Here is a 27663-nt window from a genome sequence, read left to right on the forward strand (position 1 = left end):
CAGTGGGACTAGTCACCGCCACCACAATCAACTCTATACTCACTTCTCTCTTCTCCTCCCCTTACCTCCACCCCCCGCCTCAACAACCTCTGATTTACTCTGACCAGATCATCCCTGTGCTGGATAGCTTTCGTCAGCTTGACACCAACTAAAGTCATTAGATAGGAAGGACCTTCAATTTAAAAAGTGCTCTATAAGACTGTAATGTAGGCAAGCCTCTAGGGCATTTTCTTAACTAGTGATTGGTGAAGGAGGGCGCAGCCCTGGGCCAGTCCTGGACTCTATAAGAAAGCAGGTTGAGCAAGCCACGGGAGTAAGTCAATAAGTTTTCCTGTGTGGCCTCTACATCAGCTCCTGCCTCCAGGTTCCAGCCTTGTCTGAGTTCCTGTCCTGACTTCCTTCAGTGATGAACAGCAATATGGAAGTATAAGCCAAATAAACCCTTTCCTATCCAACTTGCTTTTGGCCTAGTGCTTTATCACAGCAATGGTAACCTAACCAAGACAATCTGCTTACAGCCCTCTGTGTTTCAAAAGTCTCTCTAGGAATTCATGGGTCAATAGCATGGTACAATCAAGGTAGACCTCTCTGTCAGCTAAGTGACCAGAGGACCCCCTCCCTCTTCAGCAGGACTTAGAAGTATACACCTTTCTCCTTCTGATGCAAAAACAGCTGGCTACACAGTTATCCTTCTACAGAACTACAGTACATGGTCCGGCCAGCTGTTCTATTACATTTCACCTTAACAAAACTAACACTAACCATGGTGTTAAAAGATTTTCCTTATTAACTTTTTTCTCAGTGTTTCCCACAAAGTTGTAATAGAGGAGATCCAATGTCCAGCTCTGAATTTATGCTGGTCAAAGATTAAGCACTTTACCTAAACCAGTTGGAAATAAGACATCATTGAAACAAGCTTGTATGCCGGGTGGTGGTGGCGCATGCCTTTAATTCCAGCACTCGGGAGGCAAAGGCAGTTAGATCTCTGTGAGTTCGAGGCCAGCCTGGTCTACAAGAGCCAATAAGGACAGGCACCAAGCTACACAGAAGAACCCCATCTCGAAAACCAAAAAATGAAAAAAAAGAAAAGAGAAAAGAAACAAGCTTGTAGACTTTCATCTCTGGGCACACCATGAATGCATAACTCCTTGTCCAGGCCACATCTTCATCAGACAGTTCAGCAGCCCTGCCACCCGCTGCTACAGCAAAAGCTTCTCAACCGAGGATGCCTGGCCATTCCATCCTCAGCAAAAAGTCTCCTTTCACCTTAAAAACATTCTGGTTTTGGATGCAAAGTAGGGACAGATTACTTGATGATACAAATCTGAGAGCTGTCAAGGAAAGTTTAATTACCTGGGTCTCTTAAACAAGAAAATTTCAAACCTGAGGCTCAGTTACCTGCCATCCCGCAGCTGGTTAATAGACAATCAATGGAGCCTCCCAGCAGGCCCAGACTCTGCCACAAGGGCTTAAAGTAAATAAATAAGCAAATAAATAAATAAATATCCCCGATCTTAAGACATATTCAGAATATTTTTCCATTAACAAACACTTGTCAAGACATTTACAAAAATTTATTTATTATGTATACAGTGTTTTGCCTGGGTGTATGCTTGTACACCAGAAGAAGTTGTGAGCCACCATGTGGTTGCTGGGAATTGAACTCAGGACCTCTGAAAGAGTAGTCAGTGTTCTTAACCTCTGAGCCATATCTCTAGCCCCCTTTACAAACTTCTTAAATGTTCTGCCACAAGCTACAAAATGACAGACAGTAAAGAGATTGCTTCCATCCTGTTTCTTTTACTGACTTTTAAAAAGACAGATCCTGATTAGGCGTCTCATGTTTATGTAACAATCAGGCCTTGCCTTTCCCCCAACAGAGACTGGAAAGCTCACGAAGAAGCTATAGTGGGGACAAACAAACTCAACTACCATACAATTGCTACTGATTTTTTTTTTCTTCCTTCCTTCTTTTCTTTTTTGTTGTTACTGTTTTGTATTTTTGAGACAAGGTTTCTCTTTATAGCACTGGCTGAACTGGAACTGGCTTTGCAGACCAGGCTGACCTCATGGTATTAAGAAGGAAAACAGTAAGTCTTTCAAAGTTTAAGTGGATAGAAAGATGGAAAGATTCTAGTAAAGAAGGATTTAGGTATGAATGGATATGTCCAGATAAAAGAAAGGTAAAAAAAATTATGCACTTTGTGAAACCAGGTAAGCTGACTGGATGTTTCCAAAATGGAAAGGAAAAGACGGGTTTTATAGGTTGTGAGGGTTAGTAGTGGCTGAAGGAATGTGAAAGAAGACACTATGAGGATGCTACACACAATGTTAAACTCAAAATCTCACAAGTCAGTGTTAAACCTCTACTCAAATTAGTAGTTGTCAGAGATCAACCTGTGCTTAGTAACCACTGTAAGAACTGACCAGCCACTAAAGTTTTACAAAAACAATTAAAATGATCAGACACAGCCTCAAAATTAAATCTCTTTTGGGTATTTGAAACTTCTTTATGTTTCTATTGATGCCGTTTCAGGCTTTATTTTTGCTACAACTCACACATGAGTGTCCTGGGCTGTTTGGAGACACTGCCTCCTTTCTCTATAACAAGGACTTCAGCATACGTGATTCACTTCTCGACTACCCTTTAACCGCCAAGGACAAATCATAATTGAAAAAATTCATTTATTACTTAAATACATAAAAAAAGAGAGGGATTAGGGGGTAACTTCCCAGGAGCAAGTTACATTTTAATTTTGCTGTCATTGTTTTGAGACAGGGTTTCTCTATACAGCCCTGGCTGTTCTGAAACTCACTTTGTAGACCAGACTGGCCTTGAACTCGGAGATCTACCTGCCTCTCCTGCTTCAGTTCTGGTCTTAAAGGTGTGTGCCATCAGACTCAGCTACACTTTAGTTAAAAATAGCCAGGTGGTGGTGGCACAATGCTTTTAATCCCAGTACTCAGGAGACAGGGGCAGCCTGGTATACATAGTGAGTTCCAGGACAGCCAGGTTTATAAAAAAAAAAAAAAAACAACCTCTGCCTCAAAACAACAAAAACAAACAAACAAAAATCCAAGAAACAAACAAAAGCCCAAAAAACAAAACAAAGAAAAAAAACAAATTTTATCCAAACTAAGGTTTTATCTAAATTCCCTCAAGGACTGCTAACATTTGGCTCTCATTTCCTTCCTTACTTGGAGCTGAGGCTCTACACTACGCTTCCTCACATAGGCTTCCTCTGGATTCCAGCAGGACTGGCAAAGTCATCCTATAAACTGGTACCAGCAGAAAACAGCCCTGTAACAAAAGAGGGGTACTGTCCGGAATTCCAACCCCATGCAAGTTGCCGGTCACTGCTAATTCTTCTCCATGTACTTTGCTTCCTCTCACTACACTACAATTTTGTCTCCTGGCCTTAATACTTGGACTGATTCCTGCCTGGACTCCTGTTATCCGGACTCATCTAGGGCACGGGCAGTCTCTGCTTTTAGATAACTTAGTTATGCTTTGGAACGTATATTCTTAAAAAAGATTAATTGGATGTTTCTGGCAGCTACAATAGCTGCCACAGTTATCACTGCTATGGCAGCAGGAGCCTTAACCCAAACCATAGCAACTGTTATTCCTATCTTCAAATAAACATAAAATAATGCTTGATAGCCGAGCGGTGGTGGCGCATGCCTTTAATCCCAGCACTTGGGAGGCAGAGGTAGACGGATCTCTGTGAGTTCGAGACCAGCCTAGTCTACAAGAACTAGTTCCAGGACAGGCTCCAAAATCACAGAGAAACCCTGTCTCGAAAAACCAATAATAATAATAATAATAATAATAATAATAATAATAATANAATAATAATGCTTGATAACTAATGGCTAAACACTGGGAGTTGGCTTTCAGGATTAAATCTTAATGTGTGGTCTTTTACAGGACTAGCATTCTGTTTGTCTGCCTCCTCCTCAAAGTTCTATTGTGCCTTTGTCAGCAGGCTGCCCCCACAAGACACCACAGCTTGGTGTGTGTGACTTCATCTTCATCAGTGACTGCCTCCACAGTCATGCTTCTTCAATAAAACTAGAAAGAGAGAAGGCCGTGAGACGAAGACTTCTTACTTCCTCAGAGACTTGAACTTTTTCTGGACTTCGCGTCCAGAGTTAATTCACCCCGAGGCTACTAAGACTTAAGACTGTGGCCCTACTGCGTGCTCAACCTGATTGGGTAACCTGCCTTTAAGAGAACAAGGTAACAACTTTACTTGCCTTACATTTCCCATGTAATCAACTTTTACAACCTACACTAATGCCCAGCTGTAACCTTTGTTTTGTTTTGTTTTGTTTTCTGAGACAGGGGTTTTCTGTCACAGTCCTGGCAGTCCTGGAACTTTGTAGACCTGGCTGGCCTTGAACTAGCAGAGATCAGCCTGCCTCTGATCTGCTGGGATTAAAGGCCACAAGCGCCACCCGCCACCCGCCCAGCTGAGACAGGGTTTGTCACAGTCCTGGCTGTCCTGAAACTGGCCTTGTAGACCAGGCTGGCCTTGAACTCACTGAGATCCTGTCTTTAAAAACAAAACCAAACCCTATGTGAAGCTTTAACTATGGAGTTCTGTCCAAAGAGCTCAAGGCAGGGATCCACTTTCATCGTGTGCACTTCTGTTGTATTATTTATCATTGTTTTTTGTTTGTTTGGTTGGTTTTTGTTGTTGTTTGTTTTTCAGAGAAGGTCTCATATAGCCAAAGATGGTCTTGAACTCCTGATCCTCTGCCTCTGCCCCCCAAGTGCTTGGATCACAGCACGGCACACCATCACACTGGTTTGAACTTTTTATTTATTGCAGTGCTTGGAGATCAAACTTGGGTCCTTGTGCCTGCAAGCAAGTTACGTACCTCTGAGCCAGACCCCCAAACTGGAGACTACTGAAGTTTAATGTTTATGTCTTTCCTGTAAAGTACCATAGGAACTTTTGAACTGCCAGTTTCAAAGCTGTGATCAATGTAAAGGGCTTTCTAACGAGTCCAGTTGTTACAGACATGGGGCCAGCAGGTCTTGTCCTTTCCCTTTCCCTGTCCCTGTCCCTTGCTAAACTGTTAGATTACATTTCTAAAGCTAGCCACAAAGTCTATTCACTCATTTGACCACTTTCTTATGCCTCACTAAAACTCAAAGATCTAGCAACTAAAATTCATTATTCAGCTACACTGGCTAACCTGTCCAATCAGGACATACCAACCCACCCTAGCACAGACTCCCCCTTTCTCCTTAAAAACCACTCCTGCAGAAACACCTGCTGTCTGTCTTTGTTCAATTCAGAGGCAGCCCCCTCGCCCCCTCTCACACACACACACTTATCCCTCCAGGGCAATAAATCTCCTTGGCGCTGAGATGTATTCTGTACTGACTCTGAGGCCCCCTTACATAATGTCCTATTTTTGTTTCTCAAGACTGAAAAAAGAACAAAAATGAATGAACACAGTGTAAATGCAGGAAAATTCTATCCAAGTTCTATGTTGGTGTGGGATTTACAGCTTGGAACAAAAAAGCAGGTGACAGGAAGTGTCCCTGCACGAGAACTCCCTAATGAACTAGTATAGGAGCTGGCTCAAGGTAACAGCTGCACTTCTAGAGAGAACATGCAAAATGCCACTCTCTGGCACCTTCTCGGCCCTCACTGTCAGGAAATGCTCATTTTGAAACAGCTGCAGCTAAGCTGAAGACTCCCCACCTCACAGTGACTGCCCCTGAAAATGGCATGTTTGTATGTGCTTATGTATGTGGTTAGAAATTTCTTTGGAGGTCAAACCATGCTTTCACAGGGAATGCATACCAGATATTCACATCATAGTTTATAACACTAGCAAAATTATAGTTATGAAGTAGCAACAAAAATAATTTTATGGTTGGGGTCATCACAACATGAGGAGCTGTATTAAAGGGTCACAGCATTAGGAAGGTTGAGAACCACTGAGCTAGAATTATATGAGAGAAGGAAATCTTTCTTTTCTTTTTGGTTTTTCGAGACAGGGTTTCTCTGTGGCTTTGGAGCCTGTCCTGGAACTAGCTCTTGAGCCCAGGCTGGCCTCGAACTCACAGAGATCCGCCTGCCTCTGCCTCCCAAGTGCCCAGCGGAAATCTTAATTTCAATTGAGAAAATGCCTCCATAAGTTCCAGCTGTAGGGCATTTGTATGTTTTGTTTTTTGAGAAAGGGTTTCTCTATGTAGCCTTGTCTGTCCCGAAGCTCACTATGTAGACCAGGCTGGTCTCAAACTCACAGAGATCCACCTGCCGCTTCTGCCTCTTGAGTGCTGGGTTTAAAGACGTGTGCCTCCACTACCCAGTGGGCATTTTCTTGGTGAGCTATAGGTAAGGGCCTAGCCCATTGTGGATGGTGCCATTCCTAGGCTGGTGGTCCTAAGTTCTATAAGAAATCAGGTTGAGCAAGCCATGAGGAGCATACCAGTAAGTAGCACCCCTCCATGGCTTCCGGATCAGCTCCTGCCTCTAGGTTCCTGCCCTGTTTGAGCTCCTATTCTGATTCCCTCCAAAGATGGACTACAATCTGGAAGTGCAAACCAAATAAACCCTTTCCTCCCCAACTTGGTGTTTCATCGAAGCAATAGATACTCTAACTAGGACAGGTATAAATGGCTTTAATTTTCAGGTTGCTTTTGGAATCAAACATGTGAAACACTTTTTAATACAATAACGATGAGGAGAAATCAGATGACCTAAATCCCATATTCCTTGGACTTGAACTCTGACTCTAGTTGTGACTTGGATTTCTTGACCCCAGAGTCTGTGGTTCCGGCAAGACTGTGTGTATTTCTTTTTTCTTTTTTTTTAATATTTATTTATTTATTTAGTATACAGCATTCCTTCCATGTATGTCTGCAGGCCAGAAGAGGGCACCAGACCCCATTACAGATGGTTGTGAGCCACCATATGGTTGCTGGGAATTGAACTCAGGACCTTTGGAAGAACAGTCAGTGCTCTTAACCCCCATCTCTCCAGCCCGTGTATTTCTTTTTTTTTTTTTCTTTTTTTCTTTTTTTTGGTTTTTCGAGACAGGGTTTCTCTGTGGTTTTGGAGCCTGTCCTGGAACTAGCTCTTGTAGACCAGGCTGGTCTCGAACTCACAGAGATCCACCTGCCTCTGCCTCCCAAGTGCTGGGATTAAAGGCATGCACCACCACCGCCCGGCTCCGTGTATTTCTTTTTAAAAGTCTGCAAAAACCAGTAAAAGGTGCCGGTTCAGAGAGGCAAGTTGCCCTGCCCACTAAGCAGGTTCTACTGTATCTCCAGGGGAGCAGAGCAAATAAGAGGTCCATGCTTGGATAACATGGTAATCAGCAAAACCAAGCCATCGAGGTCCATTTCTCATGGTCAGAGAGAGCCATGTGCAGCAGAACCATTTAGCAACCTTATTCTGACTACTGTGCCATGTGCCCACACAGGGCAGGGCTGCCACTGTAGACTTGAGATTCTCACACATCAGGACTGCCACCTCTGGTGTGGTTGTTCTCAGGGGTGGTGGCATGGACAAGATGGACCAACCAGGCTTCTCACAGGTACCTGCCACAGTACTTGGCTTCCTGCCATTGTGGACACAGGTGTCTTTTAGAGTGTCACAATGGTGAGACGCCTGGGTACAGGTGGATAATGGCAATCAGACCTGGAAGTGCCTTCCTCTGTGTTCCAGGTCAGGTGGAAGCTAGTCCAAGTCCAGGGCAAGGGCAGGGTTGCAGTTGCTTGTCACTCATCACTTGTCCTTCTCCGGTGGTAGAGGGAGGTTCCAGTCTGCAGGGGGCTTCTGCCTCAAGGCCCATACCAGGGTGTGCTTCTGAGCAGCCTGGACCCGTGCCTGCTCACTCTCACAGAGGGATCGCTGTACAAATGAGATTCTGGTCACTTCCTGCTTCACCACTGGATCCCAACACCCCAGTACCATCACATGGCACCTACACCACTCTTCCTCAGCACTTTGCTAAAGAGAGGAACAGATGGGAGCCCACACAGCTCCGCAGCTCAGCTGACTCCACAAACCAGACCTTGACAACTGTTCCATTTTAGCACACACACTTCTAGGCCATTCTTTCTCTGCAGCACAGGTCATCTTAATGTATCATCTTATTCAGCAGTTTTATTGTGTCCTTTGCATTTTTAGACAGGGTCTTAAGTAGCTCAGGCTGGCCTCATGATCACTCTGTATGACCTTCCACTTCTGATATTGCTGCCTCCACCTCCTAAGCAAATAAGCGTGCACAACCATGTCCAGACTCTGACTTCAGCCATTTAATAACAAACATTTCCTAGGCCTCAGCTACAGCTGACCTGGAGAGCCTGGAGTAAGTCTGTAGAGTGGGGACACTGAGTGAGGAAGAGACAGCAGTCTGAAGTTACTCCTGGACTCTGGACAGGGTGTGAGCAAAAGGTCCTGTTATTATTACAGGGTTGACCCTGGTGAGGTCTTAGGTGCTATGCAGGCTTCTTAAGTTGGGCATGGTAGTGACTATTTGTATTCAAAGAAGTTAGCAGGCATAGTCAAAAGGATTTGAAGTTTCAAACCATCTTGAGCTATACAGCCAGATCCTGTCTCTAAAAAGATCGTTATTGTTTAAGAAGCAAACAGAAGCTGAGTGTGTTGGTGCATGCCTGTAATTCCAGCACTCAGCAGATGGAGACAGGGAAGTCCAGGCTCAGTGAGAGATCCTGCTTCAATTTATAAGGTGGAGAGTGACTAGGGGAAATGCCTGATGCCCAGAGTGCCTCTGCATGCCATGTGTGCACATGTGCACACGCAAACGCATACACGTGACATACACACACATATACAGACTTTTATTTTTTTTTATAGGGGCTGGTAAGATGACTCAGCAGTTAAGAACACCAGGTGCTTTTCCAGAGGACTGGGGTTTGATAACTCACAACCATCTGAAGCTCAGTTCCAGGGATCCTCAGGCAGTGTATGTACTTAGTACTGACATATGCAGGCAAAACACACATAAAATAAGAATAAAAGCACTTTAAGATGGTAAAGAAATAAGTGCTCTGTGTGCTGAGGTACTGAGTTTCATGGTGAGTTGCTTCTCCATGACCTTTGCCCATTTCTCTACTCAGAAACATCTTTGCTTTTTGCCCCGATTTATGAAAGCTCATCTATAGTTGCAGACAGTAAGTCTCCAGTTTCTTGCCATACAAACACGCTTTCTGCCATGATTTTTACTTTCACTAGGGGGTTTCTGTTTTCTGTATTAAAAAAAAAAATGTTTCAGGGGCTGGAGAGATGGCTCAGAGGTTAAGAGCACTAGGTGCTCTTCCAAAGGTCCTGAGTTCAATTCCCAGCATCCACATGGTGGCTCACAAGCACCCTAATGAGATCTGGTGTGTCGCGTCCACCCTCGACCAGCAAGGAAAAATGCAACACCTGGAGCTCTTCTTGCAGCAGTTTTCAGGACTTTATTCACAGCAATCTATCTCCTTCTCCTTCTCTTTCTCTCTCTCTCTCCTCTCTTTCCTTTCTCTCTCTCTCTCTTCCCCTCTCCTCCCCTCTCTCCCCCTCTCTCTCCGGGCAAACCTCTCCCAGCCCTTAAGTAGGCATGGGCTGCCAATCCCGAACTGCCAGGTGGGCACTGCCCATAGGTTCACGCATATGCGGGCAGCTGATAATCATTGCGTGATCATAGCATAGGTCAGACTTTATCCATAGGAGTTGATTATACATCTCCATCAGGTGTGATTCCATGCAGCTTGCTACACTGGTGCCCTCTTCTGACCTGTAGAGACACATACAGGCAGAGCTCTCTATCTATATAATAAATAAATAAATAAATAAATAAATAAATAAATAAATCCCTTTAAAAAATGTTTTAGCCGCTTGTTTTCGTCATTGGTTTGTCTGTTTCAAAATGTTTATGAATGTCTTCAACACTGGACCTCTTGTTTCTGGATATCCCTATCCCTGTGTACTGAAGTTTCTGTTCCCCATCACAGTGACCACGAAAGCAATACCACACTGCAGACTGGAGTGTGCCCCAGGAAGGCAGGGTTCACTTTTCCACCCTGAATCAGAGATCACTCAAGGAGACAACTACTTGTTTAATGAATGGCTCCCTAAACTGAAGTAATAAGAGCTGCGGGGCTGCGTCCCCGGCACCCGGCCGCCCGCATGGCTAGCTTATGCCTCGAAATAATTACATGGAAACTGTATTCTTTTAAACACTGCCTGGCCCATTAATTCCAGCCTCTTATTGGCTAGCTCTTACATATTGATCTAACCCATTTTTAATAATCTGTGTTGCCCACAAGGTGGCTTACCAGGGAAGATCTTAACCTGCGGCTGTGTCGGGTGGGAGAATCATGGCGACTGCCTAACTCAGCTTCTTTCTCCCAGCATTCTGTTCTGTCTACTCCACCTACCTAATTTTCTGTCCTATCAGGGCCAAGCAGTTTTCTTTATTAGTTAACCAATGAAAGCAACAGATAAGATACAAGACCCACCTCCATCAATGGATTTAATTAATGTATCTTAGCTCTTTCTAGGCTTTCAATCACCCCCATTTGGAGTTAGAAGAGAGGCTCACTGACGCAGGAAGCACATGAAATTTCGGAGCAAGAAGCTCAGAGTTAAAATTCACCAGCTCCCCACCCAAAACTATAAAAGCAGTAACAATGACTGGGAGAGGGGACACTAGAGCTACTCGGAAGGGAAGCTGTCGGCATGCTGGGCCTTCAGGCAATGCTGCCACCTTTGTGTCGTGACCCAAAAGAGTCAGTGGTTCACTTAGCTAGATTAAGTGGAAGCATTTCTTTGGTCCATCATTCCGCATGCTATTCGGAATAAGTAGAGGCAGCACTCGGGAGGCAGAGGCAGGCGGATCTCTGTGAGTTCGAGACCAGCCTGGTCTACAAGAACTACAAGAGCTAGTTCCAGGACAGGCTCCAAAACCACAGAGAAACCCTGTCTCGAAAAACCAAAAATAAATAAATAAATAAATAAATAAGTAAGTAAGTAAGTAAGTAAGTAAGTAGAGGTTTCTTCACAGTAAGTAAGTAAGTAAGTAAGTAAGTAAGTAAGTAAGTAAGTAAGTAAGTAAGTAGAGGTTTCTTCACACCTCCCCAGCGAAGGTCCAGCCTCAGTACTGGTCCATTTCCTCTACAGTACTCTCCACGCTCTCAGAGCCAGGCTGGCCTCCAAAAGTAACTCCAGTCACACGTGCTTGAACATTTTTGGGTACTCTCAGGTTCACTCTTATGCCCTTACAGCCACCCTTATGCTCCAGGCATCTTGGCTCTTTTTCTCTGTCCTGTCCCCAAGGGCCGGCGGATAACCCTAACGCTGGGCAGTTGTCCTTCCTCTCCCCAAGCCTCTCTACATCTCTCTTCTTTCTGCCTCCCTCCTTGTACTTGACGCGGTCTAAAGTCCCTTCGATGCCGCAGTTTGGGGCTCTTCTCAGGAGCGAAGCACAAGGGGGAAGTCCCCGAAAGATCTGTGCACACACCCACACCCTGCGCGCACCTGGGCCTGGGGGCTGTGACTCTCCTCCCACTCGCGGCAGCTGGCCAGGTCGCGCAGCCACTGCCTGCAGTCGGGCCGCTCGCCGTGGACGTAGTAGTGATGTAGGACGTGGCCGGCGCTGCGGCAGAGCTCCCACTCGGCGCGGTAGACCTCGCAGGGCCGGGGAGGCTGCGGGAAGGGACAGCGTGAACGCGGGCACAACCGGTAGCCTAACACCACCCAGCCCAGCAGCCCAGCACACAGACCTGCCAGCCGCCGGCGACCGCCATGTCCAGGCCCCGTGTGACTGACAGAGACGTGAACCAATGAGCTCCAAGTAAATTCGTAGCGAACAGGACGTCTTCACTGAGTGGCCGATTGTCAGAGGCCTCTCCACCTGGTGTCGAGCCGGTGCCACGGCTTCAAAGCCACGTAACTGACAGTCTGAAACCCTGCAGTTCCGGCCAACTCGCCCGGTTTTTATGTTTCAAATCTCGAAGTAGTTTATCTTTGCAAGTGCAGAGTCTTGAACTCCGAGTAACCCACCTGGCGATCTGAGACTACGGGGATTTGGCCTGAGCATACAGGAAGCGTATAGATGAGCTTGATTCCGTGTATGGAAAGGAGGAGGGAGCAGGCGCGGAGTGGCTAAGGGTGAAAGACGCTCTAGAGGCCACAGGCTCAGAGGTGCACACCTTTAATCCCAGCACTCTGGAGAAAACGGGCACCTCTGTGAGTTCTAGGTCAGTCAGGGTTATACCGTGAGACCCTGTCTCAAAACAAGAGCCAATTTACGGGGCTTGATAGATGGCTCACAGTTAACACTGGCTGCCCTTGATTGATTCCCAGCACAGGCAGCTCACAAGCATCTAAAACTCCAGTTCCAGGGGACCCAATGCCCTCTTCTTCTTCTTTTTTTTTAAAGATTTATTTATTTTGTATACAACATTCCTCCCTTGTGTGCTTGCGGGCCAGAAGAGAGCACCAGATCTCATTATAGATGGCTGTGAGCCACCATGTGGGTGCTGGGAATTGAACTCAGGACCTCTAGGAGAGCAGCCAGTGCTCTTAACAGCTGAGCCATCTCTCCAGCCCCCCCCCCCCATGCCCTCTTTTTGTACAAACAAGGGTGCAGACAAAACACCTCTGGGAGAGAAGGGAGGGGAGGGGAGGGGAAGAAAAGAGAGGAGGGGACAGGAGGGGAAGGGAGGGGAGGGGAAAAGAATGCTAACTGGAGGTCAACATCAGACAGGAGATGGCTCACTTGTGAATGGAACCAAGGACCTAAGTTTGACCCCTGAGAACTATACTCCAACCTCCACATATACACACCTGTACATGCAGTCACATACATTTTTGTTGTTGTTGTTTTTTTTGTTTTTCAAGACAGGGTTTCTCTGTGGCTTTGGAGCCTGTCCTGGCACTTGCTCTGTAGACCAGGCTGGCCTCGAACTCACAGAGATCCGCATGCCCCTGCCTCCCAAGTGCTGGGATTAAAGGCGTGCGCCACCACCGCCCTATATATTCATTTTAAGTGTAAAAAATAAATATGTGCACCACGTGTACACAGATCTCTGGAATTGGAATTACAGATGGCTGTGAACCATGTGGGTGCTGGAAACCAAACCTGGATCCTCTGCAAGAACAAGTGTTTTTTTTAACTACTGCACCATCTTTCCAGCCTGACAAATTTTATGTAAGCCAACAGAATTCCACAAATGAAGGCTGCCTTACTGCTAGTGAAACTGAGATGTCCCCGTGACAGGTCTGGCAGGTTACCACACAGCATTTCTGCCTTCCCAAGCCACATTGGCCAGTGACAAGTATGTGCCACAGAGATAGGAGCCAATTGTGTTTATGGCTATTTCTCACTAAGAGTGAATGGATACACTCTAGCCATCAACTCACAGAAAAGTGCATCCTCCGTGGGAACTTTGTTAGTCCTGACCATCCCCACTGCAAGCCTCAGGGACTGTCATTCATCCCTACCATCTCCACAAACCTCTGAGGTGTTCACAGAGTGAACCACAGAAGTGACCACAGAAGTGAATTCACTCCACCTTGATCAAAGATCAGAGTTCAAGCCTATTCTTGCTCCTTCAAGGTTATGACAAATTTGACTTGGTGTGGCTGCCTACAGGACGTGGTCAGGGCACATCCTGTCTAAACAACAGAATATTTAACTCAGAATACAGATACTTCATGTTTCCAGTATTGAAGAGGTAATTACTTTGTTTGTTCCTTGTTTATATCATGGTAAAGAAGTCTTGCCTTCTTCCCCTCTTTTGGATTGGGGTATATAGTGTATGAAAAAGAAACATGGGCAAATTCAGTATTCACTGGCTTGCCCTCCTGACTCTGTCTATTTCTTTTATATTTGTTGTTTTCTGCCTAATATTTCTAAACCACACGTCCCTACCCTGCATACAAACCCATTGAGGCTGGACCCTGACACTTCTAATGACAGGATGAAGTGCGGTGCTGTTGTAAGTGGGCATTCTTGTGACTTCTGACTAGTGGCCCAAACTACCAATCCATGACATACCTTATCAAACAGCTGGAGGCAAGTTTTAATCAGTTTATTTAATTTTTGAATAAGAATTATTCTCAAGGAAAAAAATTTAAATAATTGGATCAGCGTGTCAAAAGATCTTACATCATACAAAGTGCAGATCTGAGACAATAAAACCATAAGAAGAGTGTGTGGCATGCTTAATATTCATGAGGTTTTCGTTCAATCCTAGTACCTGAAAAACAGATAAACTATCAGAACTTTGGGTAATACATAAAATTGCAATGGGGGCATAACTTCAGCATTTACTCATACTCATTCTAACTTTCACATTTGGCTTCACCATGGAATTCCCGACAGCCAGTAGATCGGGAATTACCCAAAATGAGAGTAAATTTGTCTGGATGAGATCCCTTCTGAAGAGTCACTGTAAATAAGGGCAGGGGCCATCTTTGTCAGGTACTCAGCTCCTGGTTTGAGAAGCCATACTCTGTTGAAGACACTGCCCTATACAGACCTGGGAAGGAAGAACAAGGAGGAAGGGGAACTGCTCTGCATGGCCTGGAGAGCCCTGGAACAGAATGCATGGAGACGGAGAAGGTCCTTGGGGACCTGAGAGCGATTTCTCTTCCCCAGGTTAAGCACATACCCTCCAGTTCTGCTGTTTTGTACCCAGAACAAGCTTAATGGTTCTTAGGTAACTCTAAACAAACCATAAATAAGAGCGCATTCTCTGAACTTGTCAGAGCAAGTAACTATCAGCCAGTGTGTTGCAAACGATCTTTTATTTTCCAGCTGACAGTTTTGGACTTAGGGCTTTCTTCCCTTCTTCCGCAGTGACTGTCCTTCTCCAGAGAAAGCAACAAATCTGCCCCCAGCTTCATCCTAGGTGTAAAAACAGGATAGCACTTTCAGAAATTCCTCAAAGTTTACAGCAATTGCTTTATTCTATGAACTCATGTGTCCTCTATCTACTTTCCCTGCTTCATTATTCATAATTAGAAATGCTTCTTGAGGGGCTGGAGCGATGGCTCAGTGGTTAAAAGTGTGTATTGCTCTTTCAGAGGATTCAGTTTCAATACCCAGCATCCATTCTGGGTTGCCTGTAACTCCAACTCCAAGGGACTTGATTCTTTCTTCTAGCATCCTAGGGCACATGCACAGAGAGCATATATACACAGCATATATTCACATAATCAATCATCTGTCTTTCTATCTCTCTCTGTCTCTGTCTGTCTGTCTGTCTGTCTGTCTGTCTCTCTCTCTCTCTCTCTCTCTCTCTCTCTCTCTCTCTCTCACACACACACACACACACACATGGTCTCTGGATTTTATGGCAGTGAGAAACCCACACATCACAGCTGTGAGTCTCTACCACCTTGTTTTTAGATTCACTGCACAACCACTCCTCAACTTATGGAGGGGCTATGTCTTGGTAAGCGATTTTCAGGTGAAGTTACCATTAAGGTGAAAAGGCATTTCCTACATCTCCCTTCCGAACAACTCAACACTCAACAGCTCAACAACTCCACACCAGTGTTCTGGTGGCTTCCCTTGGGACATGGAGAGGGAAGGGAACCTATGGCTCCTTGCTGTTATTCAGCACTCAGAAGGATCACACCACTTATTAGCCCAGGAAATTATCAAAATCTAAAACTCTAAATACAGTTTCCATTCAACATTTATCACTTTCACAGTAATAGAAATTCTGAAAAATTCTAAACTGAACCATGATAGTTTGGGAGCTTTTACACAATAATTATTTTGTATTTATAAAAAAAATTTTTTTCCCTGGTCTTTTAAGACAGGGTTTCTCTGTTTAGCAGTCCTGACTGTCTTGGAACCCACTCTGTAGACCAGGCTGGCCTTGAACTCACAGAGATCCACTTGCCTCTGCCTCCCTAGCGCTGGGATTAAAATCATGTGCCACCACCACCCAGATTCCCCTTAGGACTAGAGTTACAGATGGTTTTGAGCTACCATGTGGGTGTTGGGAACTGAATCCTGGTCCTCTGTGTCACTGCCCTTTCTCCAACCTTAAACAATCATTTTCAGTGTAAAAAGTGTACACTCCACAAGAGGAAAATCACCATCCACTTATTTCACCAACCCAAATGTTATTGCCAGTCACACTTTTCTGCACGTTTCCTTAATCCCCAAAACTCAGACCCTCGAGTTTCTAATCTAAATTGCTTACTTCCAGGGTGGCAATTTGCTAAACTACTGAGACAAGCAGCTTACATTCTGCACACAGCTCTGTTCTCTTTTGTTTTCTAGCAGGGAATTCTGGATTAAAAGGTGCACAAATTTCAAAAAGCTTTTTATATACGACCAAGCAACCATAAAAAACCACTACCAATCAATTCTTTTACAAGCAGCAAGATTTGTCTTCAACACTGGAAAAACAACAGGGTGCCCCTCCCCCCAACAGGCTTTTACTGCTGGAGAGTTGAGGAATATCTCTTGGTTTCCTATGGTAGAGGAATCTGCAATTTTCAAAACATATCTTCACACCTGCTGTGTGTGACGCACTGAATCTCTAAGTTAATTTGATGTTTATATGATGACAACCATGTAAGTTTTAGATTTGAGGAGATTTAAGGAAGCAATGGTTGCATTTGGTATGCATTCACTTTTTGTGAGGCAGATGTTAAATTCATGGCCATCTGGTTATTCCACAAACTGGAGAGACTTGGTTACAGCAGTATTGAAGCCTGGTCCTCAATTACAGTAGAGGACCTGGTGGAAAGATGAGGCTAGGACCACTGGACAACGAAGTAGGGTTACAGGTATTAAGATTTCCCAAAATCAAATTCTTGGAGAGGACAATTATGCTGATGTACAAAGACAATCTACATATGATCACACCCTAGCTCTATGCCATGCAGCAGCTTTGAATGCTTGGGACAGAATTGAAGAAGTCAGAAAGAGAACTGAGTCATTTACTAAAGTTGTACAGGGCCCGAAAGAAACCTTCACTAATTTTTTCAAAGATTGACTTCAGCAATAAATAGAATGATACCAAATTCAGAAGCTAGACAAGTAAGAACTGAATCTCTACTTTTGAAAATGCAAAAGGATAATTAGGCCTTTAAAGGCAAGATTAGTGCCCTAGAGGAATGGATCCAAGATATAATCAACATTGAATCTCATAACCATCATGATGCTTGGATAGGAGAGGTGATTTCCAGAGGCTTGAAGAAAAATCAAAATACCAGACGTTTTAATTATGGTTAACAAGGTCACTTAAAAACAAACTGTAGGCAGGGCATTCCTGGAAACAAAGTTTTTTCCAAGAATAATCTAAGCAGAATGCCCTTTCCATATGGAATATGCAAAAGGCGTGGCAAAGGCTGACATTGGACTAAAGAATGTAGATCAACAGGCGACAGACAAGGTAACCCTTTGCCACTGGGAAACACCTCGGGTAGCTGTAGTCCAGATACAACTGCTGTGTAGAATGCAATCTTCAGCAGAACGAGCCACTTATAACTGATGCCCAACGCCTTAGAGTAAGTTTCTGTATAGTAATGCCTCCTGCTTCTAAGGCAGCCTCTCCCCATACCACAACCCGTGACAGGAACATGCTGGTTATAGAGGCCTGCTGTCCTGATATCTCTGTGAAGGTCATTTTCTCAATGGAATGACACTGACACCATGTGTGGTGGTCAGGGGATCTGGCTCTGCACACATACATCTGTACAAACACAATCACAGCATGAGGCTCACAAGTATATCCCAGCAACGAGATATTATTTATGATGTACACAGAAGGTACCTAGCACCTGACCAGGGCTCTGTGAGCTAGTATCAGGCTAGTCACCATTGTTAGGTAGTGCTAGGCCTGTAGCAGAGGCCTGAACATCTACGACGGTATTCATGCTAACTTTCGATGTCTTGATGAATTTGATCAATTTGATTTCATGCTAGTACATGCACCCACACCCAGGTATCATGTCCAGCCACAAAATCAGCTGGGCCTGTTCACTGTGCTCATTTCTGCGGGACTCTTAGCCCTGTTATCCCTACCTTATAGCCATTCGACTTACTCAAGAGTCACTATACAGAAGTGGCAAGCTCTAGTTCTAGGTTGGAAAGAACCAGAGTTCAGCATGTGTAGGGCCCTGGGTTCAACTTACCATCCTGAAACAAACAGTAAGCAAATAGAAGATGAGACGCACCTGGAGCCCTAGATCTTTCGTGGCCAAACCTAGAGTCAGCTCTTGACCTCTGGGTTGCCGGGCCTTAGCCAGTAGACCCGCAATGGATCTACAGAGCTATCAGGCCATTAGAACAGGAGGACAACAAGAAGGTGATTAAATATGACAGACGCACCCTACTTTGAATGACAAAAACACTAGTCATTACAAGTAAGTAAAACTGATGACCAATGAAATAAACTTACCTCTTCAACCTTTTTGACCAATGGACGTGAATTTCTGATGAAAGTAATCTTACCAAGCTTAAATTCGTAATTAGGAATCCCTCTGTGAAGATAATGAACAAGGAGAAAGGTTAGTTCCAAGAAGGACTAAGATCTGCTTCCGACAATCAAGAGGAAGGTAGGGAGAGATGGCAAGTGCCTTCTTTGTAGCTCTTTGATATACACTGCGCTACCCTCTCTGCACCTTCTAGGAAGGAATCACAAAGTAAAAAACACTGGGTGTGAAATAGGGGACTGTGGGCTCTGGGCCCAGACTCAGACTTCCTCTGATGGTTCTTCACAGGAACCCATCCCCAGTGTTCTCTTTCTGGTCACACAAATAGTAGATAGCTAACACATCCCTATCCCTGACCTGGTAGCTACTAGAAGAGGATTTACCTTGAATCCCTAGACCAACACCATCGCACTCTACCACTGTAAGAGGGCAAGCAAGATTTTAAGCCTACCCAGTAGCTTGCTGGTCTGTTTCTAGCACTGGAACGAGGCTCTTCTATGTTGGGAGCTTTGGCACAAAGGTCTGTGTCAGACCTTTCTTGCAAAAGGGCAAACATTCAGCAGGGACACACTAGGTCAGACCTACCTTTTAATATCTCCAGGCTTGATGGGGGAGGGACTGGGCTCAACCCCTTTCTTCTTTCCATCCAGTCTATTCCCAGAACCAGAGAAGGCCTAGACAAAGAAGTCCAGAGGATATATGCTAAAGTTCAATAGTGAACAATATGTGTCTTCTACTCAGAGACCCCAGAATAGGTGTGAGCTGTTGGCATTGTCCAGATCCCCTTAAGTGCTGCCAGCCAAGACATCTCTATCAACTCCTCCGAGAAATGGAGGAAACCCATCTAAAACAAGCAGCAGCAGTGATGGCAGACCCCGTGGCAAACTCCTGCCAGGCCCCTTTCCCCACATCTAGTCATACCTCCCCACTCTACCCAGCACCTCGGCGCCTGCACATGCGCCACTTCTACCTGTTTACCAGGGAACCTGGCTGGCAAACATGTAGCTACTTTTCAAATGGTACAGTTAATTAAAAGCAGGACGTGCTAACAATTGGTGAGCCTAAAGGAAGGACTGCATTTATCTATTACACTAACTGAACTTTTGGTAGACACTCTGCCCCCACACTTATCTAGGGACCATACCCAAGTCCTATATTAGGTGTAAGTTTTGAAAGAAACAAGAGAAGTTGGAAGCCTTATTGAGTTGTCAAGGTTCCAGGAGAAAGCACATATTGAAAGGCTTGGTAACTGAACAAGTTCCCAATTTGTTTGCTCGTATGGGTACCAGGAGCTCACGTCCTGCTAATGTTCACAAAGCATCAATGAGAACAGTTCCTGGTATCAGGATGCAGAGACACATTGCCTGGTACTCACACGAAAGCCCACCTCTCCACCGTAGCCACTGTGGTCAGCTTCTCCCTCCTGATGGGAAGACAAAAAAACAGGAATTGAGTTTCTCAGAGTGGATGGTCAATTTTCCCCAGAGCCTCCTGTTTCCACTGCTACCCCAGTCTTCATCAACTGAACACACCACACTCTTAGGAGGCAGGCACCGTAACCCAGGCAGTCCCTCACTAACAAAGACAGGAAGGGCCAGGCAAGTTGGCTCACCAGGTAAAAACACTTGTCACCAAGCCTGAAGACCCAAGTTCAATCCTTGGTATGCACATGGTAGAAAGGAGAACCAACTCCCAAAAGTTGTCTTCTAACCATCACACACATGCAAGGCACATGCACCCCTAGTCCCCACACAACACATTTAAATGTAATGAAAACAAACAAAAAGCATGGGTATAAACATCACACACACGGTTAATCAGGAGGAACTCAAGAAAACCACTTACTATTGACTCCTCATGCTGCACTGGTCTTTCTGGTTCTTTGTAGCCCAAGGGAGCATCAAAATCCACCTGTGTTTTGAAAACAAAAGGTGAAATTCTGAGATGTGGCCACACTCAGTCTCCCTCACTAATCAGATAACAGTAGAGAGTTCTAGGAAACAGTCCTGACCGTGCATTCTGCCCAGCCTTTAGACAGGTCAGCACCACTACAGGAGCATCAGCATTGCAGACACCGCTGCTACCGGGAGCTGTGTGTACGTGATTATATAACTACAACTACCAGCATGGAGGTCCGTGTAGTCACTACCACAGGGAAGACACTAAATAGTACTACAACGGTCCACGCTACCAACAACCATTAATCTGTCTTCTATTTCTAAAGTCTGACACCTTAGGGTATCATATAAATGAAAGGAGACGGTGTTACCTTTTTTTCTTTCTGACAACCAGGAGGCTTGTCAATAATGTGTTTCCACTTAGCTCTTAATAATCAAACATTCACTCCTTGGCAGGTCTGAGGGGACTGTGGATCCAGCCACCTAAGTAGTTAACTGTCACTCCCATTCCCTAGGTGAATGGCCTCCTCCTAACACTCGTGATAGCATCTTCCTCCTCTCCCTCTTCTGCATACCTTCCTGGATCCCGACCTCTTTTTTTTGTTTTTTGTTTTTTTGTTTTGTTTTGTTTTTTTTTGAGTCAGGGTTTCTCTGTAGCTTTGGAGCCTGTCCTGAAACTAGCTCTTCTAGACCAGGCTGGCCTCGAACTCAGAGATCCGCCTGCTTCTGCCTCCCAAGTGCTGGGATTAAAGGTGTGTGCCACCACCACCAGGCCTGACCACCTTAAAAATCTGAAAAAGTCACTCACGTTCATGTCACATTCAATAATGGATACTGCCTTGTCAGGTTTGGTCTCCATGACCCGCAGCTCATAGATCTGCAGGAAGAACAGAAAGTTGAAGTTCTGAGGTACTAACAGGGACTAGCAACATCTCCGTTACTGTGGCTCACCGCCTGGCCTCTACACACAAGCTTCACATCACATCATCCCTTCCTTATTGTGCAAAAACTTCATCAATAATTTGAATATCATCATTAAAAGTCATTATCACCTATTATAAACAATACTGTGAAGCTGCTTATAGATTACAGAAGCTTATTTTAAAAGGTATTACCTAAAAAAATCTGACAAAGCGCAAGAACATTAAGTTTATACCCTCAAAATATTATGAAATGAGAAAGTAAGAATTCTCAATATAAGCTGACTTACATTGAGATACACTCAAGATACAAGGGAACCATCCCTACAGTTACACCATGTGAGGAACTGGCTGAGCAGGTTCCTGTGACACAGTTGTGGGGACCTAATTTGAGGGGACTAGAGTGTTTTGAAGGAATTCAGCACAGGTCTCAGGGAAGCCAGGCTATGCTTGGCTAGGGTCAACTATTGAACCCTGCAGGTGGGTCCCAGCACAGCTCCACAGCTGTCTGTTTGTACCCACAGTGTCATGCTCATCGCTACAGTTGGCCACGACAGCCTTGATGGCAAGACTTGTACTACACCTTCCATCAAAATACTCTGTGGATAGTGGGGAGGTAATGCCTTCGTGAGCTTTGTGGGAACTTCCCTGTCATTTCGTCTACTCAGTTGTCTTGACTAAGAGACCTATGAAGCAGAGAACCATGGATGAACATAAGTAGTATGCAGATTCAACAGACCTAAGTCAGGAAGCAGCTAGTGGAAGATCCATATAAGAAAATACACGCTCCCATGAGAAGAGAGCCCAAGAGGCACTATCCTCAAGCAGCTAAATTCTACTTCCAAAGTCATTAACTGCAATCTGTCCCCCAGCAGGCTCTGCTCCTCAAAGGGCTGCCTGCTTTCAACAAGGACACGGACACAGCTTGTCTTTGGTTACTCCCCTCATGGCAAAAGGCTTGACTTCGATAAAAAAAGAAAAGACCTTTAGTGGGGGGAGAGGGAAGTAACTTGCTTTGTAGTCTAGATCATTCTTGAACCCACCACCCTGCTGCCTCAGTCTCCTAGATGGTTAGATTACTAGCATGGCCACCATGCTCAGCCCGCAAAGGCTTTAAAAGACAGATTATTTTGTTTATGAATGTTTTGCCTGCATATATGTATATATTTGCACCAGATGCATGCCTGTTGCCCAAAGGCCAGAGAGGGTATCAGATCCCCCGGAACCAGGGGTATAGGCAGTTGCGAATCTCTAGTGGGTGCTGGGAATTGAACTGAGTACTCTGCAAAAGCAAGAAGTGCTCTTAATCACTGAGCCACCTCTCCAGCCCATTAACAGATGCTTTTAAAAGCAGAAGTATAATGAGTAAATATAAAAATATTAAGCTTATTAATATGTAATAAGTCCTTAACAGTTTCTGCATGGCCGTGACTTTTCTCACTGCTTTGACAAATAGCTGACAAGAACAAAGGAGATGGGTCTGTTTTGGCTCCCAGCTGAAGCAGCTCAAGGTCACACTGCTCTGCAGTCAGTAATGGATACTAGCACTCAGCCTGAAGTATTTTCACTCAGTCTAGGACCCAAGCCATGGGACGGAGTCACCTATAGAGTGGGTCTTCCCATCTCAACCTTATCTAAAATGCTTCCTTCATGGACATGCTCAAAGGTTTGATTCAACGGTGTTTCTAAATCCTATTAATAAATAGCAATCAAAATTAACTACCACAAGGAGATGGCCCAGTGATTTACTTTATATATAGATAAACACACAGACACACACACGTCTTTCTATCACACTGAGTGAAGAATTAGGACTCTAAATATGAACCCAGGAAATTAAAAAAAAAATCAAATATGCAGCAATTAGGCCATAAACCCCACTTTTAGAAAGAAGCCTCATTCAATACCAGAGTGGACAATGATGATGGACTCAAACATTCTCTTGTGGAAAGAGTGGGGAGTCTCGTGAAACCTTGGACCCACAACCCTACTCTGTCTCCTAGATGGTACGATTATGAGCACGCACCACCAGGCTTAGCCAGCAACGGCTTTTTAAAACAAATTAAAAAAAAAAAAAAGAAACAATTGTTTCTATTTTAAGTCTCTGAATGTTTTGCTTCATACATGTATGTGCACCACAGGCATTCCTGGAGCCCACCAAGACCAGAAGAAAGTTCCCAGACTCAAGAGGCCCCTCCCTGAGAGTAGCTGCCTGTAAACTGTACAAGGAACTCTGCTGGGGAACAATCTTTGTATATTGTAAAATTGTACTACTCTGACTGGCCGGCCTATCAGCTGGGCAGGAGAGCCAGACTAGAATTCTGGGAAGAAGGGCAGAGTCAGAAGAGTTGTCAGGAGACATAGAGGGAATAAGACATGCTGGAGGGGGCTGGAGAGATGGCTCAGTGGTTAAGGGCATTGCCTGCTGTTCCAAAGGTCCTGAGTTCAATTCCCGGCAACCACATGGTGGCTCACAACCATCTGTAATAAGGTCTGGTGCCCTCTTCTGGCCTACAGGCATACACACAGACTACTGCATACATAACAAATAAATATATATTAAAAAAAAAAAAAGAAAGAAAAAAATAAGACATGCTGGAGGATAGGTAAAGCCACAAGTCATGTGGCAATACATAGATTAATAGAAATAGGTTAAGTTGTAAGAGATAGTAACAAGCCTGAGCTAGCAGCCGAGCATTTATAACTAAGTATCCGTGTTGGTTTTTTGGGAACTTGGCAGGCAGAAAATAGAAGCCCACCTACGGAACTCCACTGATGCAGCCTCCATGCCACACCCCAGTTTACTCATGCTCCTGTAACTCACCCCAATAAACTCTTTGGATCACCAAAACAGGCTTAGATGGGATCATCTCTTTGGCCTGTCGTTTCCCTCTCTCTGGGGTAAAAAAGGCACAGTAACAGAACATTCTTTTAGGGGTAAAGTAGCAAGGCTCACATACCTTCTCATTGTAGTTGATAGCAATCACATCCCCAGTGGTCAGACAGGCAAAGTTTCTCAATGCATTTTCTAATCTGCATACATGCTGTCAAGGCAATGTGACAGAGCACATACCTTCAATTGGAAACAAGTGTCTGTGGGAAGTTGTGGCTGTTCATCTCAGATGGTGTGTGAATGTAATTTCTCAAAGCCTAACCCAAGTGGTCTATTTCCTCTAGCAGAACAGCATTTCCTAAATCTTCCCAAATGATACCAACTGAGGATTGATTTTTCTGACTTCAGTCCCGCATGCTGTTACACAAACCAGTTCATGATGAGAAAAAAAAAACTCTGAAAGTAAGTCTTTAAATCCCACAACACCTGTTACAAAAATGAAACCTTGCAAGAGAAAATCTTTCTTTTTTTCTTTTTCTTTCTTTCTTTTTTCGAGACAGGGTTTCTCTGTGGTTTTGGAGCCTGTCCTGGAACTAGCTCTTGTAGACCAGGCTGGTCTCGAACTCACAGAGATCCGCCTGCCTCTGCCTCCCAAGTGCTGGGATTAAAGGCGTGTGCCACCACCGCCCAGCGAGAAAATCTTTCTTGAGTGAAGAACTGTTTGAAGCTTTGTTTTAATTTTAATTATATGAGGGGCTGGAGAGATGGCTCAGTGGTTAAGAGCATTGCCTGCTCTTCCAAAGGTCCTGAGTTCAATTTCCGGCAACCACATGGTGGCTCACAACCATCTGTAATGAGGTCTGGTGCCCTCTTCTGGCCTGCAGACATACACACAGACAGAATATTGTATACATAACAAATAAATAAATAAATACTTAAAAAAAATAATTTTAATTATGTGATGTCATAGGTGTTTGTGTGGGTACGTAAATGTGTATGCTCGCTCCTAAGAGGTTAGACCGTTAGATTCTTACAGAAGGAATCACAAAAAATTGTCAAAAACCAGACCTTAGCTCTAGAAATAAACTTTTCTTAACTGCTCGGCCATGTCTCTAGCCCTGCAAATATTTTAAAGCCTATTTGTATCATTTTGAAGTTAGTAAATAGGGCAGAACTCATACAAGAGAAAAACCCTACTCATAAAAACAATTTGGTAAAGACTTTAAACGTCATAGCTGTTTTCAGGTTGTTTCACTTCTTTTCATCATGCTTTGAAGAAAGTAAATTGCCGTGTCCATTCAAGAGTGATAGCAGAGATCACTGCACGGAGGTTTCTATTTCGAACCATCTGAGGCAGATACTAAAGTGTGCTATACGTGCGACCAATCTATTTAGCGAAGTTTAATTTGTGGCCCAATTCCTTCTGTGGTGTTGTCCATCCTCTTTTTTTTTTAACTTAGTGATAGGTATTTTTCTGCTGTAGTGTACAGAATGGGATGCTCATATCTAAGTGGTCCAGCGTTTTTTTTTTTTTTTTTTTTTTTTTTTTTTTTCCATTTCAAGTAAGGATGTCTTAAAAGGATGGTGGGCTGTTGTTCCTAATTTTGGTTTTTGTATTTTCACAAATTCCCTTCAGATTTTGTTGTATGTTATTCGGTCTGGCTTGGAGTCAGTAATTATTCAGTAATTATTCAGGCATACATTGAACTCATAATCCTCATGTCTGCCTCTCGAGTACAATTCCACAGGTAGATGATGCACTCCAAATGTGTGATGGTTTGTCCACATGATTTAATAACGTTTATGTCAAAATGCTTAACAGAAGAGAATATAAGAAACATTAAATACCCATTCAAAGCATTTTTTTTGATTTATCTGGTAGAGACATAAGGTAGGATACTCAAAAAAAAAAAAAAAAGAAAAAGAAAAAAGAAAAGAAAGAGAAGAGCCCCTAAAAGTAATCTTGTAAGTCTGCACTATAAAACGGGAAAATTCAAAATCCTAAAAGGTTATAGTGAAGACTCCTCCTGCATTGACAGCAAAACATTTGTAGGTCATTCTGAAGGACAGATTAAGCAGCTCTTCCCACAGATGTCCCCTGCCTGCAGTACATTTCTACCACTGTCTACACTGTGGATTAACAACATTTCTTTGGGGCATGTCTGTGTGGATATGTGTGCATGTGCATGCAGCAACTCAAGGAGGCCAGAAAAGGAAGGGCATTAGGTCCCTTGGGTTAGAGGTGATTGTGAACCATTTCATAAGCTACTCTGCCGATCTACTGGATATACTGTGTGCCTTGGTCTTTGTCTAGGTAGCCACAAAACTAAAAGGTGCCTGTAAAGTGACTGAAAAAGGCCAGAGAGCACTTGCCGTGTTTGGTCAGGATCAAGAGGATGAGCTAGTCAAGTGCTGTTACCATCAATCACAATTTCAATCAGAAACACGTCTGGTTCCCATGTTGTTTGGTGATAGCCAGGAACCCTTCCTTTACAGGGAAATTCTTATGTCAAAAGGATACACTGCTTTAGGGTTGGTAATATCCAGGAAGTCCGGGCTCTGAGGCTGGAACTTAGAGTAGGTAGCCACCTGAAGGTTGACACTCTCCACCTGAACCAGGCCCCCTTCTTCCAACAGCAAATTCTGCATCATCTAAAAAGAAAAAATCTGCATGAAACTCAACAATTAAGAAGTCTCTATAGCTATCATCTGCCAGGTTGAAGACTTGGAACAAGCAAATTAATTGTAATATGATGCCATGCAAGAAAAATCAAGTGAGGGACACACATGGAAAGCAGACCAAGAAAGGGATTCAACTGAGGCTGCATCACTGTGATCTGTCTCTGCAATGGCAACCTAGACAGGTCATCAGTTTCCAGACCCCTGTACACAATATTCCCTGGGATGCTTACCTCCCAGCTCTAAAGCTATCCCATAAGCAGCATTCAGGGCCCCAAGTAATAAGGACCACACTTATGATAGAATGACCACACGATGAAAGGTCACGTAAGGCCCCAGAGATGTTGCTACAGAGGGTCATAGAAACACTAATAGACATGCATTGATGAACTACCCAGTAAGGCAGATAATGACTGAGGATGGGGACAGACAGACGTGAACAAAGGACAGGGGAATCTGGCATGTAGGAAACTTGGGCACAGTAGTAACACTAAGTCTTTAGTCAGAGGCAGGGAGACATGGTCAGGGAAGCGGGATCGGTTGCAGGTCCCAGAATAGATTTTTGCTAATTTTAAATTGTTTTTGGATAGAAGTTGGATACATAGATGCATGAGTCGAAAGGACTGCAAAGTGAATTTCTGTTGGCCTTCCCTAACACCTCAACAGTAATTAAGACATGGCTACCTCCTTTTATTTTTAGGGGTTCCAATGTTGGCTCCTCCCATGAAAGGCTAACTGAAGCAAGTCTTTAGGTATGCAAATCTCTTAGAAAATATTCCAAAATAAGAAACAGGGACAGAGGGCCATGGTGCAAGTAAGGAGGCACTAGTCTGTGCTGAGTAGCAGCCCCAGGATTGAAGAACGGGGGGGGGGGGGGGGGGGGGGGGGGG

At 44.3% G+C, this 27663-nt stretch overlaps 2 protein-coding genes across 3 annotated transcripts in view; both read right to left on the bottom strand.

Annotated features, from left to right (window-relative positions):
- Positions 1 to 6825: 6825 nt before the first annotated feature.
- CUNH22orf39 (chromosome unknown C22orf39 homolog) lies at positions 6826 to 11876 on the bottom strand. Its single transcript, XM_050122991.1, has 3 exons — positions 11759 to 11876; positions 11514 to 11681; positions 6826 to 7883 (listed from the first exon to the last, which is right to left on the bottom strand). Exons 1-3 carry the CDS (start codon positions 11780 to 11782, stop codon positions 7758 to 7760), a joined length of 318 nt encoding a protein of 105 aa, XP_049978948.1. The 5' UTR covers positions 11783 to 11876; the 3' UTR covers positions 6826 to 7757.
- A 2179-nt stretch (positions 11877 to 14055) lies between these two features.
- Positions 14056 to 27663, bottom strand: part of Ufd1 (ubiquitin recognition factor in ER associated degradation 1) — a 21138-nt gene continuing 7530 nt past the window's right edge. For both annotated transcript variants that reach the window (XM_050122952.1, XM_050122954.1), the window contains exons 5-12: positions 26616 to 26746; positions 24222 to 24294; positions 21150 to 21218; positions 20289 to 20354; positions 19819 to 19866; positions 19029 to 19117; positions 18410 to 18491; positions 14056 to 14889 (exon numbers count right to left, since the gene is read on the bottom strand). In XM_050122952.1, the coding sequence (XP_049978909.1) occupies positions 14815 to 14889; positions 18410 to 18491; positions 19029 to 19117; positions 19819 to 19866; positions 20289 to 20354; positions 21150 to 21218; positions 24222 to 24294; positions 26616 to 26746 (633 nt within the window). In that variant the 3' untranslated portion in view covers positions 14056 to 14814. The remainder of the gene's footprint in view (positions 14890 to 18409; positions 18492 to 19028; positions 19118 to 19818; positions 19867 to 20288; positions 20355 to 21149; positions 21219 to 24221; positions 24295 to 26615; positions 26747 to 27663) is intronic.

This window comes from Alexandromys fortis, unplaced genomic scaffold, assembly GCF_014885135.2.
Source record: "Alexandromys fortis isolate MF-2015 unplaced genomic scaffold, M_Fortis_MF-2015_v1.1 scaffold_219, whole genome shotgun sequence".
Lineage (NCBI taxonomy): Eukaryota > Metazoa > Chordata > Mammalia > Rodentia > Cricetidae > Alexandromys > Alexandromys fortis.

Excerpts from the sequence above, each read along its gene's own strand:
- CUNH22orf39 (XM_050122991.1), bottom strand. The coding sequence starts at position 11,782 with ATGGCGGTCGCCGGCGGCTGGCAG. Across the intron at positions 11,682-11,758 it reads CGGTCGCCGGCGGCTGGCAG|CCTCCCCGGCCCTGCGAGGT; the intron begins GTCTGTGTGCTG and ends CCCTTCCCGCAG. Across the intron at positions 7,884-11,513 it reads GTCACAGCCCCCAGGCCCAG|CGATCCCTCTGTGAGAGTGA; the intron begins GTGCGCGCAGGG and ends TCATTTGTACAG.